We start from the raw sequence: 17,346 nt of genomic DNA on the forward strand, positions 1-17,346 counted from the left end.
TGAAGGAGCAGAGAATTTTTCAAGGATAGAACATCACAGAACCCCTACGGAGAGGACAGATAGATACCTCTCATACTGACTTCCCAAGTTGAGTTGATATAGGAAGCAATTCATGTCTTAGTGTGTTATGTGTGTTGCAGAATAAACATGGGGACAGCTGAGCTCTGACACAGGCACTTCAGTACCCCCAGGCCCAAGACTGTGCTGGTCTGACAGGGTGGTGAGTTAGAAAATAGGACCTTAGGTCCTGCCTCAGAGCTGGCCGCAGATTATGTATCCAAGTGATAACCCCATTCAACTATCTGAACAACTAGATGTGATTTTTTTCTGTATGTGGATGTTGGGCAGGATTCATATTCTACATGGTCTTTGTTCTCAAAAAAATTCTTCATAAAAAGGATTTTTTTTTAATTTGAGAAGAATTTTGGCAATATAGACACAGGAGAAGTATTATATTATACTGGCATATTAACTAGCTCTTTTATTCACACAACTAGCTTTTTTTTTTTTTCTTTTGCCAGTCACTAGGCTAGAGCATCCAGATGCAAATTTAAATGAAACATACAAAGTGTGATCAAGGAAGAAACACTTTAGCTGAGGAGCCAGACATGTAAGAAACAATTATAATGCAGTGTGATAACTACTGCAAAAGACCAGCACAGGGTGCCATGGTAGTATCGAACAAGACATGGCACATTCATCAGAAAGGAAAATTAGGTCCTGACCTTCAAAGATAAGTGGGAGTTTCTAGAAGCAGGAAAAAAGAACTACTGGCCTGAAAAATTAAATGTGATAATAACATTATCCAATATTTTTTAGCCCAGCTATGTTTCAAGTAATAAAACTTTATAGACATCATTTCAATTAAGCAATCCACTGATGTAGGTATAATATATTTACATTATAGATGAGGAAGCTGAGGTACAGAGAAGTCAAGCAACTTGCCCAAGATCACACAGCTACAAGGTAGTGGAGCACTCAGGAAGGCTTAAATAATCATAACATCTTTATGAACAGGCCAGGGGTCTGATACAATTTAGACATTATACATGAGATTAAATAGCAGAGGAAGAAAGTGTGCATCACCCAGGAGAGTCAGAAGTATATCAGTTATATATCACAGCATTATACTATTATGGTATTATTTACCAGCAGCACTAAAAGCCCACTTGAAGATCTCTGTGATGAATTTGAAGTGAAGCCATTCTGTGTGATGTTGTGTTTGTCTCTAATCTCTTTCAACTGTATGATTATGGACATAAAGTAGGCAAAGGGTTGTAAAGAATCAAAAGTCATAGTTTTCCTCAAGTGAATACAATATAACAAGAGTGGGGTAGGGGGCTGAGGAGCCCAGTGTTAGAAAGATCAACCCTGTGCATACTGAAGTCATCACAAATGAAACCATGAAGTTGGAAGTAATACTGGAGAGGCGGGCAATGAGCTATGTGTGAAAATTGTCGTGCTAAGAGGGGATCACCCAGAAGTTAGTAGATGACAGCAACAATGGGGAGTAGCTGACAAATGAGATCAAACTTGGGATTTTTTAGAGGGGAGAGGAGAGAGACTGATGTGAAAAGGGCAGGGAGGATCAAGGGTACCTACTCTACCTGCAGGCCAGTGGGGAGAGGACTGTGGGGAGAAAAAGAAAGCTCCCACTTGAAAGGGATGTAAGAAAAGCTGTCCTTAGAACAAAACCAGATTTTCATTCAAATGAAACTATGAAGGGAACATTTAGAGATAAAGTTGGGAGCACAGGATATTTCCCTAATATTACGTTAGAATGACATTGGAAGAATGGCAGGAGTTTGCAGGAAGGATATGGGATTTGGTGAGTTTGTGGGGATTAGAGTATGGTAGAAAGGGGTGACCTGCACCCTGGGGGCTCTTGAGGTGACTGACATAGTCAGGAAAAAGTATGACGGGTTCAAGGCAGATAGTGGTAGAAAGACTCGTGATGGGAAAGGTAGGTTTCTGGGGCTTCCTTTTCTAACCATGATGATGGAAGCAGAAATCTGTGGGAAGAGGGCTCTCTTAGACTCAAGAAAATTCAAATTTACTACAGTATTCCGAAGTGTTTTCACTGAGCTTATAATAAAAGAGAAAATTCATCTGAACTGGAAGTTAGAGCAATCCTTTTCAGTTCTGTAAGCACAGAAGAATAACAGAAAGAGATGCGTGCTACTCAAAGCTGAATGTGGCAGGAGCCACAATCCCCACAGGAAAGGCTCACATCCTGAGCCTGACAACCTGCACCCTCTATGCTTTATGTCACTTCTCCAGTAGCAACACCTCCTTGCCGTACCTTCTTTGTCCATTTCCCTCTGCCTAAAATAAAGGCAAGATTATTACAAAATTATTTATTCCATTTGCTTTTTTTTTTTCCAGTTGCTTTTGTTTTAAATTATCCAAGAATCAGAGGTTACTCCAACAGTAAACTAAGAGAATGGAAGAAGAAGGATTAATGACGCTCTCTCTAAAGAACAACGGATCAGATTCTCATCCTAAAGACAATGGTCGTGGATACTATTAGGCAAGTGGAGAAATTTTAACATGAAGAAAATAAAAAGAAACAATCCAGAAGAAAACAAAAGGTCAAAGAATCGTCTTATCCTTTTTAATGCTTGGGGCCTCTGTTGAGCAGGGAAACATTGAAATAGACATTAGTGTCATCTCTTGCCTCTGCCTGTCCCATTTTGGTTGCTTTATCTCCACCTATAACTTAGAAAGAGCAATTATAAACAAATGGGGCCCAGCATGAGCACCTCTCTGCCAGCCTCTCAGGGTCAACTGTCTCCTCCCCAGTTCCTGCACCAGCAGAGTGATGCATAGCCCCTGGATGTCAGCATGAGAAGGAACCAAGGAGGCAAGCGACCTGTGATTTAAATCCATGCCTGCCTTTGTCTGCTCCACATGGAATTGCATCAGGAAGGGAGCCTGGACAAAGCTTTGCTACTTTAGAATACAGGAATGGATACGGGATATATGATGAGCATACAGAGTAATTTAAAGGAAAAAAAAAAAGCGATGGAAATCATTTCCCATTATAATCCCCGTGAATTGCCTTACATCTCTAATATAGATCGCCTGGGAAATAATTTAAAAGCATTTAAAAATATCTTCCATTTTCTATTATGAGCCTTTGGATTTCCACAGTTTGAAAGAGGGAAGAGACTGTAGCTTAGAAAACTAATTACAAAACATAAAAATGCTCAAGTCTAATGGAACATATCAGATTGGAGGAAGATTCCAGCAATGGCAGGCAGTATTACAAATACCCCGAATGAAAGAGCCACATCTGAAGCAGAGAGAACAGTCCTACCTAAACGTCTTGTTCTCAACATCTTTGTTTTACATTTTCTTTGTTCCTGTTGGCTTACTAATTAGCTGTGATTTTTTTTTTAATGCCCCTTACAGTAGGTTAATTTTGTCTAACTCACCAGCAGGGGTTTTTGTAATACATAATTCACAGAGCAATGTCAATGATTAAAATTCTTTCATTAACACAGCACCTTAAAGATAATAAATATGAAGCATTTAGCTCCCAATCTATGGGTGCAGAAAGCCTAATTCTGCATGGAAAGAAAATGCATGCTTAGATAACTTGGCACTGGAGAACAAAATGAAATCTGTTTTAGGGTATTGCAAACACAAAGTCAAACAAATCAGAGAGCACTTATTTTGAGAACAATAATGTAAGGGGGGGGGGGTTCAGATAAGGAATTCAAACAGTGTAGTTGAAGAATACAAAACAAGCAGCCAGAAGTGCTCTTCTCTGGCACTGTTGTGGGCAGTTCTATGCCACTGCAGATGCTCAGCTGAACAGAGGGTCAACAACATGGCTTGGGCTGAAAGTCATCAGTGGTGTGGTGCCAAGTTGCTTTGGTCTCCATGTCCATTACTCTTCACTCTCCCCAAGATTTTTAACAGGTCTGATTTATCAGGATACAAGAAGAGCAATGCAATAATTAGACACAGGGCACGAGATCTCATTTTGAAAAGTTTTTATAACTCTTAGAACATCTGTTCCTCTGAACTTTATCACTTCCTTTCCACCTACACTCAAATGATTCTTATATTTCATTCGCTACGTGCAGGCTCTGTTTGCTTCCATGTGTTCATCCTGATACAAAAAGGATAATAATTGCAGATGCCTTAGCAACAGCAGCCAAGAAAACAGAGAATCTGATCACTAAATGTGATTTTTGCTTAGAGCTCTTCCCCGGATGACTTTTTTTTTCCTACTTCCCTTCTCCAAAGATGAATCAGATTCTTTTTTGTTGCGGGGGAGAGGAACAGAGGGTATACATATATATTTGGGGAGGGTAGTAAGAACAAATATCACTTCTCCAATTCAAAATATTTTCCTGCTTTAAATATATCAGCTGAGAGTAACTCTGCACAGAATTCCAAACAGCTTTAAGTTCAAAGACATGAAAGTAGAATTAAAAACCACAAAATTGTCACCCAGTCCAAAGGTTATGGCTCAAATTTAACAGGTGGCCTTGACATAATGCATTTTCTACTCTCAGCTATGGTTCTAATGGGTTTGTCTCTGGAACCAAAGTGCAGCATCAAACTAAGCCCTCAATTGGCATTTTGCGCTAAAGACACATAGAACCAAGTGAAAGATGGTTCTCCAACATGTCATCCATTCAAGTAAATGGCCTGTCCACTTCAAGAGGGAGGTCAGCAGCAGGTCGGTCAGAGAGAATGTTCATGGCTTGTCCCAGCTCTGTAATTTGCCTGTGGCTAATTTCATAATTTCTATTTTTAGTGTTTGGTTGCTCCCATCGCTCTCATAGGCACAAATAATTGCTCCCATTTTTTAAAAGAAAGAAAGCAGCAAATAGCCCTTTAGTAAGGAGAGCCACTAATTTTAGCTACTAAAATTAATACTGAATACCACTAAGAGAAATTCGCTACTGATCAACACATTAACAAGAAAGTTGTAACAAATGGTTCTGTTTTAAAAAAATGATAGTGAGGCAAAGTTAGTTCTTTTAGCCCAGGCAGAGTTTTTAAACTAGAAATGTTTTAATTTCACACATATAAACCAAAAAAAATTGATTTTTTTTTTCCTTGTTTCCACTTATAGATTAAAGTCTGGGTAGCTTGCCAAGCTTGGTCAACCGATTACTGTTAACGATAACAGATGAGGTGGGTGCAGAGGGACTGATACCCATAACTATTGGGCAATAGATACATATGATTCAAATAAATCAAGAATTTTATATGGATAGATAGAATCATAACTTGAGCATCTGAATTCATAGTTCTTCAATGCCACATAAAAGAGGATGGTAAAAGGTTAAGAGTAAAGCCTTTATGTCAAATCAATCACCTTCCTCCCACTGAAAAGATTCACAATTTGAGAAATTTCTTCTTCCTAGAGCAGCCATGGCCATGTCTAACCAGATTGGTCTTATGGCAAAAAACTAGGTTGACTATTTGTCAATCAAATACTCAAACCTCTATGTCCTGTGCACTCCATCTCCTCCACCACAGACAACCATATTAACAAGCTTCACTTAGGCTTTAGAAGTGGGAGTAAAGGAGGAAGCTATCTATATAGAGCCTATAGGTCATAGCCTTTCACCCTCACATCCAACCTTTCATACTAGGTATTTGCTGAGTTGCTGCTATGATCAAGGAGTTCATGGTAAGGACTTTGGATTTTGTTTTGAAATGGGAAGGATTTTTTTAATTCCAGTATAGTTAACATAAAATGTTATATTAGTTTCAGGTGTATGTACAATAATTAAATAATTCTGTACATTTCTCAGTGCTCATCATGGTAAGTGTACTCTTAATCCCTGCCACCTATTTCACCAATGCCCTTCCTACATCCCCTCTGGTAATCGTCAGTTCGTTCTCTAAAGCTAAGTCTATTTTTTGGTTTGTCTTTTTTTTTCTTCATTGGTTTGTTTCTTACATTTCAAATATGGCTGAAATCAAATGATATTTGTCTCTTTCTGGCTGACTTATTTCACTTAGCATTACACTTTCTAGACCCATCCATGTTATTGCAAATGACATTTAATTCTTTTTTATTTCTAAGTAATATTCCATTGTACATATATGTACCACATCTTCCTTATCCATTCATTAGTCAGAGAATACTTGACTGCTTCCATAATTTGGTTATTGTAAATAATGTTGCAACAAACATAGAGGCACATACATCTTTTTAAACTAGTGGAAATGGGAAGATTTTAAAATTGAAGAGTGATATGATCCGGCTTTAAAAGATCATTCTAGATGCTGTGTTCACAAGAATCTTTGTTGAGGCAAAGAGCAGTAAAGAAAACCAGTTAGAAGGCTAATGCAACAGTCTAGGAGAAAGACAATGATGGCATGGACTGGATGGAAAAGGGATACAGATCATGGAAAGTGGTCAGATTTGGATTTATTATGAAAGTAGAATCAACAGAATTTACTGATAGAATGATAGCGCTAGGAGAGACAGAAGTCAAGTTCATTAGAATATAAACTATTTTGAGAGGGTGGATGTGTATTTGTCCAACTGACTGACCTACAGCATTTATAATAGAGACTGCAAATATAACAGACCCTCAGTAATTATTTGTTGAATAAATATGGTGCCTCCACCTCCAAGGTTTTGAACAGAGAAACTAGATGAATGACGTTACTAATTACTGAACGTCCCCAGGAACAGCTACAGAGGCATGTTGTTTGCTCTGTTCATGGAAGAGTATGAATCAGTAGTTCAGTTCTGGGCATGTTAAATTTGAAATGCCTACAAGATATTCAACTGGAGAGAGCAAGTTGGTAGTACATGTCTGGAATGTGGAGAAAAAACAGACAATTATTAGAGAATAGCCCTTATTAGAGAATAGATGATGTTTAGAGCAATGGGGAAGATGAGATCATCCAGGTTGTGAATACCAAGCAAGTTTAAGGAATGGACCCTGGGTCACTTGAGTATGTATAGGTCAGAAAAACAAACTTTAAAAAAGCACAGAAAGAGGAGCCAATGAAATGGAAGGGGAACCAAGAGTGAGTGGTATCTCTGATACAAAGAAAAAAATGTGTTCTGAAAAACGTGTTAAGCAACTGTGTCTAATGCTACTGATGAGTCCATTAAAAAAATATGAAAATTGATCACTGGACTTGCGACATACAGGTGAACAATGATCTTGACAAAAGCAGTCTTAACAGCCTCAGCATAAATTAGCACTAAAAAATAAGCTGGATCCCTAGCATCCAGACCAGTGCTAACACAGCAAGTACTCAACAGATACTTAAATGAATGAAGAGCATTATCATTCTATTTAAGGTATATTTAAAGTAAAAAATAAATAAATAAATAAATAAATAAATAATTTTTACTAAGATGGTGCCAAAAGCTAAGAAGGAAGCCCCTGTCCCTCCCAAAGCCAAAGCCAAAGCAAAGGCTTTGAACGCCAAGCAAGCAGTGCTGAAAGGCATTCACAGTCACAAAAAAAAAAGATCTGCAGGTCACCTAAGTTCCGACGACCCAAGACTCTGCATCTCGGAAGGCAGCCCAAATATCCTGGAAAAAGCGCCCCCAGGAGAAACAAGCTTGATCACTATGCCATCTTCAAGATCAGCCATAAAGAAAATATGCTTGTGTTCATTGCGGATGTCAAGGCCAATAAGCACCAGATCAAACAGGCTGTGAAGAAGCTCTACGACATTGATGTGGCCAAGGTCAACACCTTGATCAGGCCTGATGGGAAGAAGGCATATGTTCAACCAGCCCCTGACTATGATGCTTTGGATGTTGCCAACAAAAGTGGGATCATCTAAACTGAGTCCAGCTGGCTAAATCTAAGTATAATTTTTGTCATCATAAAAAAAATAATAAATTTAAAAATATTTTTTAAAGTGATTCACACATATCCCATGCTGGTCATGCCTCAAGAGGACATTGATTTAGACCCTGAGAAGGAAAATGTATTTATCACATAAATCATTAGAAATATATGAAGATTTGGACCAAACATGTTTATCAGAATATTATTTGTAATATTAAAATGAATAATAACTGAATGTCAAACTAAAATAGTTAATTTTAGCTTACCCATATAATGGACTAATAAGCAGCCATTAAAAATGTTCAATGGGAAAAAGAAGTTTAGTGGAAAATGACATATTTAAGCATCCAATAGTATGGGTTGGTATTATGTAACAGATCAAATGATATAATATGCAAATAAAAAGGAGAAATTACAATTCTATACAGAATAACTTGAATTATTTAAAATGTTTATATGGGGGCAACTGGGTGGCTCAGTAGGTTAAAATGTTTACATGAATTTGATTAGTATGTGTGTAGAGGCATGTGTGTGTGTGTAATTGTTTGTTTCTTTATGGGAGGAAGAGATTGAAGGAACATGCCAAAATGTTAAAAGATTACCTCCATTAGAAGATTACTCTCTTCCCTTTAATATTTTCTCTAGTCTTCGTAATATATTGTATTTCTCCATTTTCCTCAAATCTGAATATTTTGCTTTTAAAATTCAAAAGAAGTAAACTATAAATTTTAGTAAACATTATTAATTATTGTATATATACACATATGGTGTATATGTAAAATTCAATAATTTTTAGAACGTATTTAATTGTCCACTAAACACCTGATATCAGCCAAAGACATCTATGATAACTAAAGTGAACTGTAGTTAGAGTTATGTCCCCCACGAATTCTGTTTTTGTATCAACTGTCAAAAGATGATGAGACAGGGTATTTATTAGGGGCCATATCCACATTTCTTGCTGTGTATTTTTCATCACTATCTTAAGCCCTACGCATATGTACTGAATTTCAGATGGACAAATCAGATTCACTTCATAGTTAATAAAAGTGATTCTGCAAAAATAAATCATGAGACTGCCTAGAAAAAGAAATAACTAAAAATAATCATTCATCAACTGTGAAGACAAATTTTTTGGCAAAACACCTAACATACTGACCCAGTGATACTAACAAATAATGTTGTGTATCAGCTAACTCCAGATTCAAATTAAAGAGAGACTTTATAACTTTAGTATCATAATGAAATCCGGTCCTCTAAATTCTCCAAATTATTAACTACCCTAATAGGACTCATGAAATATTTTCCTTACAACAAAGGCCACTATTATAAAATTTTAATGGAATCAATTTTAAGCAAATGAGTAGCTAGTATTTTTTTTAGTTGTGTGACTTAATTAGTCTAAAAATGAGGCTGAAAAATACTAAGAATATTGTTGTTCCCAGATTATTTTATTACACTTAAAATGATATTTTAAATGTTATATTAGAGGCTTTTAAACTTCTTGCTAATCTCAGCCAAAAGAAAAGAAATCCCTCTGTATAAATGACCAGATGAAAACCAAGTATTTTATCTAAGCTTTTTATCTTGATACATTTAAAGAGTTTGCTTTTTATATTGATACATTTAAAGAGTTTATTCTAATACAAATGAAAATGCTTGTGGTTATTGAAAGGTATAATATAAAAATATCTGTATAAACGAGAAACAAGCCAGATAACCTTATTATGTCATCAACTCTATGAATTCACCTACTTTTCTAGAGACATATACAGAAATATAATCCACTAAATAATTTCACTCTTATCTTTGACTCTTAACAATTTAGAGAACACTGACACTAATCAATTGTCCTATTATTTAAAGTATAAGCCAAAGACTAATGATTTTTAAATACATTTTTACAATTACAAAATTAAATTCTTACTATTCTTGATCAGGGAACACCAAGAATTACAAAAAAATTAATAAATAAAGTCACACACAATAAATAAAGTCACACACACATATAAGCCAAAGACTAATGATTTTTAAATACATTTTTACAATTACAAAATTAAATTCTTACTATTCTTGATCAGGAAACATCAAGAATTACCAAAAAATTAATATATAAAGTCACACACAAGACACCCCCAAAACATAATAACTTTAACATGCAGATGGATCACTTCTGTGTTATTAATGCATATATTATTTTCCATTTTAAAACTGGACACCTCTAGTGATGAAATTAGTCTTTTTGTTTTCAGTGAAACAATATAAATAATCCCAGAATTTTAAGTATCCAGATATGAGATATTTTTAATGGCAGCTTAGTATTACATCAAATGGATTTGCCATAATCATTTCTAATTTTCTCCACTATGAACAAAATGACAAGATTCTTTTAGATAAATATTTGTACAATATCATGATTCTATCCTTTGGCTACATTTTTGAATTTAGCTTATTATCGAGCTTCACTAATTTCTGAAACTATAAAAATGCATAGAAACTTGAAGTAATCTGTTCTTTCTCTCAAAAAGTAGATTCTTCTTACTCCCCACTTTCTTTATTGGAAGGGAACCCAAGATTTTGCAGGTGCTAGTGCGAGGTGATTTTATAATCCTCTCAATAATCCTGTTTGATAGATCCTATCATCTCCATCTTATAGAAAAGGAAAGTGAGACTCTAAAAGGTTAAGTAACTTTGCCTAAAGTCACATCATTGGTAAAAAACAAAACTAGAATTTAGATTTAGGTCTGCATCCAAAGACCAAGCTCTCTTAATTCAAGCAAGTCACAAGCTTCTGTGGGTGGGGAATGACTTATCCTATATTACACTCCAGTTCCTTTACAGGATACTGAAAACCTAATCTAAGAAACAGCAGAAAGTGAAAAATCAGATCATAAAATACATTGTTTTTCAAAACAACCACCTTGAGGAGCAGGATTTTGTTGTTTGGTTATAATCAGAATCCTGTATCATTGGCTTGTTTTTGTAACTTCTTTCATTTCTTTGAAGTGGTTATGGTGGTTCCCTCCACTTTTCTTTCTTTCTTTCTTTCTTTTCCTTCTTTTCTTTCTTTTAAACACTATGTCCCTTTGGGGGTTTAGAAGGATTGGAAGGAGCCTACAAGTCCAAACAGTTCAGAGCTTTCACTGTCCTTATTGTCTGGCCAGGCTGAATGTCTCAACATCACATTCAAGACAACCCTGGCATTAAAATTAGCCACACTTCCTTTTGAGCACAATCCTTCTGGAATTCAAACTTCCCCCACCTGACAGTGCATGATTCCAGGAGTGTGGAACAAAGCTCTTACACATCACAACCAAGGTAAAATCTGACAAGAGAAAATTCATGGTTCTCACTCTCTATGACTCCTTCCGATAGGTTTTCCTATATCCATGACATTAGACAGAGAGAACTAAAGATCCTGAGATCATTCCTATATCATCCTAAGCAAAAAGATTCTTCCTTTCCAAAGAGGAATGATAATTCAATTTAATTTTAAATTAAAACTAAAAAGAAGATAAGTACTCTATGGTTATTTTCCATCTGTTAAAATTAATCATAATTATGTTTGTCAAATATAAGTTTTTATACAATCAAACTGAAAAGTATATTATCAAAGTCTGCAAAGCATTTAATTAAAATTGAATTTTCTTTTATGCATTCCACCTCTCATCTCCTGAAGGTTCTTCTTATTTGCATGGTTTTTTCCTTATTTTGTTTAACAAATATATTTTCTCAGGACCTTCAAATTGTCCATTTTTCCTAGGTCTTAAATCTTCTCAACCACACATACCTGAAGCTCTCTTTCTTTCCAAATTTATCTTTCCTTCATTCCTTTTTACAAAAATTTTACTGAGCATCTACTATGGCCCAGATGCCATTTTAGCTCCTCAAAATATAAAGATTTATTTTTGGAAGAAGGAAGAGTGAAATTTTGCCTTAGAATATCCTCTGAGGGGTGCCTGGGTGGCTCAGTGGGTTAAGCCTCTGCCTTCGGCCCAGGTCATGATCTCAGGGTCCTGGGATAGAGCCCCGCGTCGGGTTCTCTGCTTGGCAGGGAGCCTGCTTCCCCTTCTCTCTCTCTTCCTGCCTCTCTGCCTATTTATGATCTCTGTCAAATAAATAAATAAAATCTTTAAAAAAAAAATCCTCTGAGTAACTGGAATTCATGAGATTATTTATCCCTCAATAGCACTTCTGATATGCAAATTTCGTGTCTCAAATTTCACTTTCCCAGCAATGTGTAAGCAATGTACAAACTACTGTATACCATTTAGGTATGTGGTTCAACTTATTTTTTGGTTGGTGTTGGCACGTGTCTGTGTATCTTCTAATCTGTTGATGCAGGCACTACTCATATGAAGCTTTTAGAGGTGGTTTGGGGATCTGTTTACATTTAACTTGGATGTGCATAAATCAGCAAGCACCAATATCAATCCAGACGGGTATTTATTGAGTTATTCAATAATTATAACACCCCTTAAGTTCTTAATATGGGAATGACTGTATTTTAGTGCACCACCAGTCAAATAGCCACACTATTCAGGCATTGCCTAGGGACCAAAATTATACTGATGGTAGCCACCCTATTTTGATATGGACAGAAGATTTACTCATATGTTTATCCATACAGCTTTTCACACTGGCCTTCAGCCAGGCTATGACAAAGTGAGAAGATCCTTGCCAGTTCCTATCTGGCAGATCCATGTGACTTGAAGGAATCTTTGGCCTAGAGTTTGATCGATAATGCCAGAATCGCCTGGAGAATTGAGAACATATGGACAACTTCCTGGGCTTCCAAACATTGATTAACTATATTTGTTGGTTGAAGAGATTTAATCATTACAAGAATATTTTAAAATTGTCCCAATGTGGTAATTTTCTTTATTGGCATGTAAAACTTTGGCATATACAGTTTTCTTCATTGGCAGGTGTAGTTGTTAAGTGTACACACTGGATATTGGGGTGATATGAGCCTTTTTAAGTTCCAGAGGTCCCTAAAGAATAAACTATTTTACTAAAATGTAAGCTAACATGATCACCACTTACAGAGATCTGAGGTATCTATGCTTTTCATTGTGGAGTTCCTCCTTTTTTGGGGTAGGGAGGAGGGACCTGGACTTCTCCTCAGAGGTCAAATGCCAGATACTCCAAATAGGAAAATTATCCTAGTATGGTTTACAAAACAATAGGACAATTCTGTCAAGTCTGTTTTTAATTGAGTGGTTATCTTTCAAATATATAAATCAGAAAGAGACCATTACTTTAGGTTTAAAAAGATGATGGTAATTTATCTTCTGACCAAATGATGGTTCTTACTGGTACCATTTGGAGTATATATATATATTTTTTTAAAGATTTTATTTATTTATTTGTCAGAGAGAGAGAGGGAGGGAGAGCAAGCACAGGCAGACAGAATGGCAGGCAGAGGCAGAGGGAGAAGCAGGCTCCCTGATGAGCAAGGAGCCCGATGTGGGACTCGATCCCAGGAAGCTGGGATCATGACCTGAGCCGAAGGCAGCTGCTTAGCCAACTGAGCCACCCAGGCGTCCCTGGAGTATATTTTTCTTACCAGCTCTCTATGGATGAGGAATTGTATTAGCCTGTCCTTCACATACTACATATAGCACACTGATAGAGGGACCATCCTTCAACAGCGGTTCCATCTCTCAATCTAGTGGCCCAGTCCCCCTGGGGGTTTGCCTGGTGGCAGTTAAATAGTTGCTATAACCCCTGTGCGCTAGGGTTCCTAATGCAATTGGCCAAGGGTTTTGTTTGTTTGTTTTTTGTTGTTGTTGTTGTTGTTGTTTTTCTTTTTTAAAGATTTTATTTATTTGACAGAGAGAGAGAGATCACAAGTAGGCAGAGAGGCAGGCAGAGAGAGAGAGAGAGAGAGGGAAGCAGGCTCCCTGCTGAGCAGAGAGCCCGATGTGGGGCTCGATCCCAGGACCCTGAGATCATGACCTGAGCTGAAGGCAGAGGTTTTAACCCACTGAGCCACCCAGGTACCCCTGGCCAAGGTTTTGAGTGATGACACTGAGTACCTCAGAGTGAAGGTGGTCCTTTTGGTGAGGACATCAAAGTCAAATAGTCCTGAGCCCTGCAGTTCCTCTGAGATCAAAATGCTTTTTTCCATTCCAGACTGCCAAAAGATGAACATGGATAAGGGGAAAAGCCTGAAGAAATTAACTGGTAAATGTAACATGGATTATTTGCTTCTTCCCTTGTAGGAAATCATTAGGATAATAGATACAAGACTAAAATGGAATGTCATCAAAATAGTTGTATCTTTTTACAAACATACCTTTTCACTGCTATTAGCTACATACCTATGTTTAAACAAGCATTCTAAAGATTTATTTATTTGAGAGAGAGAGAGAGCAGGAGCAGTGGGAGGGGCAGAAGGATTAGCAGACTCCCCCATGAGCAGGGAGCCCAACGTGGGCCTCAATCCCAAGACCCTGGCATCATGACCTGAGCAGAAGGCAGATGCTTAACCAACTGAGCCATCCAGGTGCCCTTACAGAGCATTTTAAAGTTACTTTTAACTTTTATGAATTTGTTTCAAAGTCACCCATCACCAAAAGTTATATATATCCAAAACTTCACAAAGTTGACAAGAAGAAGATAGCTGGGAAAAAAAAAATCTGTAAATAAGTAACAAAAATGCTAATATTCATAATATAATAAATAGTTTATATTTATGAGTGCTTTCTGGGCAACAGGCACTGTTCTTAGTGGTTTACTGGTAATACTTCTAACATATCCAAGGGGTAGTTCAATTCCAATGATCCTCGAGGGAAAAGTGGATAAGTAACTTGCAGATTACGAATAAGAGAATAGCACATGGGGGCGCCTGGGTGGCTCAGTGGGTTAAAGCCGCTGCCTTCGGCTCAGGTCATGATCCCAGCGTCCTGGGATCGAGCCCCACATCGGGCTCTCTGCTCAGCGGGGAGCCTGCTTCCCTTCCTTTCTCTCTGCCTGTCTCTCTGCCTACTTGTGATCTGTCAAATAAATAAATAAAATCTTAAAAAAAAAAAAAGAGAGAATAGCACATGAACAGTGCCAGTACATGAACCCAGGAAGTTTAAAATCCAGAATCAGTCATTTAGTTCTCTCCACACCCTAAAATTAGTTTTATGAATCAGAGAAAAAAATGAACTTCTCTTTAAGGAGAAAAAAAGGCCAACCATAGGAACTAATGATTCCAAAAGGAATACAAATAGTAGCTGCCCCCTCTTAAAAAAGAAAAATCTCACCAGTTACGGTGACATGCAAATTCCCATCATATGCACACTGCTGTGCTGTGAAAGGGTTTCAGGTTTGCCCAGACATGGGTCTGCCCAGAATCTTCAGCTGACTGGCTCTAATAGAAAGCATTCTAGTCTACTTTCCTCAGTGTGCCTCACAGATGTAATAGTCTCAGTATTCTAGGACTTGAAAAAGTCGGGCAGTTCTGATAAACATCTCTGATTTTCAATCAATGAAGTAATCTGTAGGGTACTTAGCAAAGTGCTAGGTACATCATAACCACTCAAAACTAACATTACCTGCTTTAAGCTGAATGATATATGCCACCCAATAGCCCATTAGCCGTTGTGAGAAATGTTTTATACCCATTTTTCCTCCTGCCAAATATTCCTGGTATATGCTAACCCACTACCCACTAGGGGATTTTTAATAAAATTGGTGCAAAGCAGCCATTATTAAATATGTGGAAGAACTAGTCTAACTGCAAGCCTGTACCAGCAGAATTCTGAGTTGGACACTTGCTCCTGTTACTGACTTCTAGGTTATGATGAAGGTAATACTCTCTCATCTCAACCTCTACAAAGTAAAAATTTGCATATCATACAACAAAAGTACAAAAGCTAATTACTGTATCTAGTACTTCATAATGCACCAAGAAGCAGAACCTATGGTAAAAGCCTTACAAATATCTACATGTCACATAGTATGCCATTTTAAGAACAGACGCATTTGTTTGATTACTGGATAGCTTGCTTTAAGACTTGATCATTGATCATTCCCCTGCTCCCTGAAAGGAAGAAGAGAAATGATGGACAGTAACAAGGGGAGAGAAAAGGAGACATTAAGTCATATCCAAAAGAAACAAATATAAAATGATTTGACAGTAACAATTTGTGAGTCAACAGGGAAGCTTTGTACAGTGAAGTGCGGTGAATCAAAATGATCAAATGATTTTATTAGTTTCGTTTTATTAGTCAGATCTATTACCTTTTTTTTATGATCAGGGAAAAACAAAATAATTATAATCAGTTTATCAAGGCAGACCCTGGTGGAAAGCATACCCGAGTCCCTGATTCCACTCCAGCCAAGCTATAACCACTGCCCTTGGACTAATACTCAGCCTCCTAATTCATTCATTCCACACAGGGAGGACATTGGATGCAGCAAACAAAGGTTTCTCACAAAACAACTTCACAACATCAAAAGAAAAATAAAGTGAAGGTATTGTATTTAAAAAGCACTGGAGATGGACACTGCTCAAAGCTGAGGGGGTGGGGGGATTCTTAATTTATCTTCAAGCCCCAGACTGTAAATACACTGCCAGCACTCACAGCAGAAGCCTTTCTCACACTACCGCCCTCTTTCCCAAGCCCATGAACCTCACCTGGAGTAATCACATTCTCAGTGGGAGAGAGGGGATTCAGTTACCGTGATAGCTAATGCCTGGACCTCCCCGAAGCAAAGATGAACAGTCATTATAAGCCATTCCAAATTATAGATGGGCACTCTGTGATGTAGACTGGCATAGACAGGGCTGAGACAATTACCAAATGAAAGAAATATTATTATTTTAAGAAATCTAACATTTTAATACAATCTGAAAAATGATGAGGGAATAATAAATGGAGTACATAAAAAGAGCTAATAATAAAAAAGAGCTTGGTGAGAAATCCCGCTGTAATATTTGCATTTACCCTGAAACTAATGCCATGCCATTTCTAAATGCAAATAATTCACGAGAGGAAACAAAATGAGGGTGTTAATAATCATTTTTCCCTTAATGAGAAGCTGTTCTTTGACTGAAAGGTGCTTTAAGATGGACTAAGTGGGGCTTAACAAAAGAGTTCCTTTTGGGGGGAATGCATAAATGAAGGCAGTTGAGTTTTAGTCTGGGATTCAAAGGCAGCAGCATTAACATTATTATCACAAATATTATTTCTACATTTTTAAATAATAAAAATTCACCTTGTCAAATTAAAATTCCTCCGTGTGCTGATTTTAGCTCAAAGTGATATATCTTGTGGGGTTTCCAGGTATTAAAAGCATCTTTCAGTATTACTTTTAGCCATGTCAAACTTCTGCTACTTTTAATAATAATAATAATTAATGTTAACTGATTGCTTATTATTGACCACGAACTGTCCTATGAGTTTGACAAGGGTCACCCTCATCTTAGAGCTAATGAAACTCCCAGAGACAGGGGTGAAACTTGTCCAAGGACACCAGCGAGTAAGCAGAATTTATTTAAACTCAGGAGATCCAACTGCCCTTTCCACCTTGGTGGCCCCCATCCCTTTTG

General features: G+C 37.2%; 1 protein-coding gene across 1 annotated transcript; it reads left to right on the forward strand.

The window, feature by feature from the left end:
- The first annotated feature begins 7,354 nt into the window (after positions 1-7,354).
- LOC125097375 (60S ribosomal protein L23a-like) lies at positions 7,355-12,512 on the forward strand. The gene is made up of 3 exons (XM_047724926.1): positions 7,355-7,428; positions 7,521-7,777; positions 12,430-12,512. The coding sequence occupies exons 1-3, from the start codon at positions 7,355-7,357 to the stop codon at positions 12,510-12,512; spliced, it is 414 nt and encodes a 137-aa protein (XP_047580882.1).
- The last annotated feature ends 4,834 nt before the right edge of the window (positions 12,513-17,346 follow it).

Source organism: Lutra lutra, chromosome 4, assembly GCF_902655055.1.
Source record: "Lutra lutra chromosome 4, mLutLut1.2, whole genome shotgun sequence".
Taxonomy (NCBI): Eukaryota; Metazoa; Chordata; class Mammalia; order Carnivora; family Mustelidae; genus Lutra; species Lutra lutra.

Excerpts from the sequence above, each read along its gene's own strand:
- LOC125097375 (XM_047724926.1), top strand. The coding sequence starts at position 7,355 with ATGGTGCCAAAAGCTAAGAAGGAAGCCCCTGTCCCTCCCAAAGCCAAA. Across the intron at positions 7,429-7,520 it reads GCAAAGGCTTTGAACGCCAA|GCAGCCCAAATATCCTGGAA; the intron begins GCAAGCAGTGCT and ends GCATCTCGGAAG. Across the intron at positions 7,778-12,429 it reads TTTGGATGTTGCCAACAAAA|CTTTTCACACTGGCCTTCAG; the intron begins GTGGGATCATCT and ends TTATCCATACAG.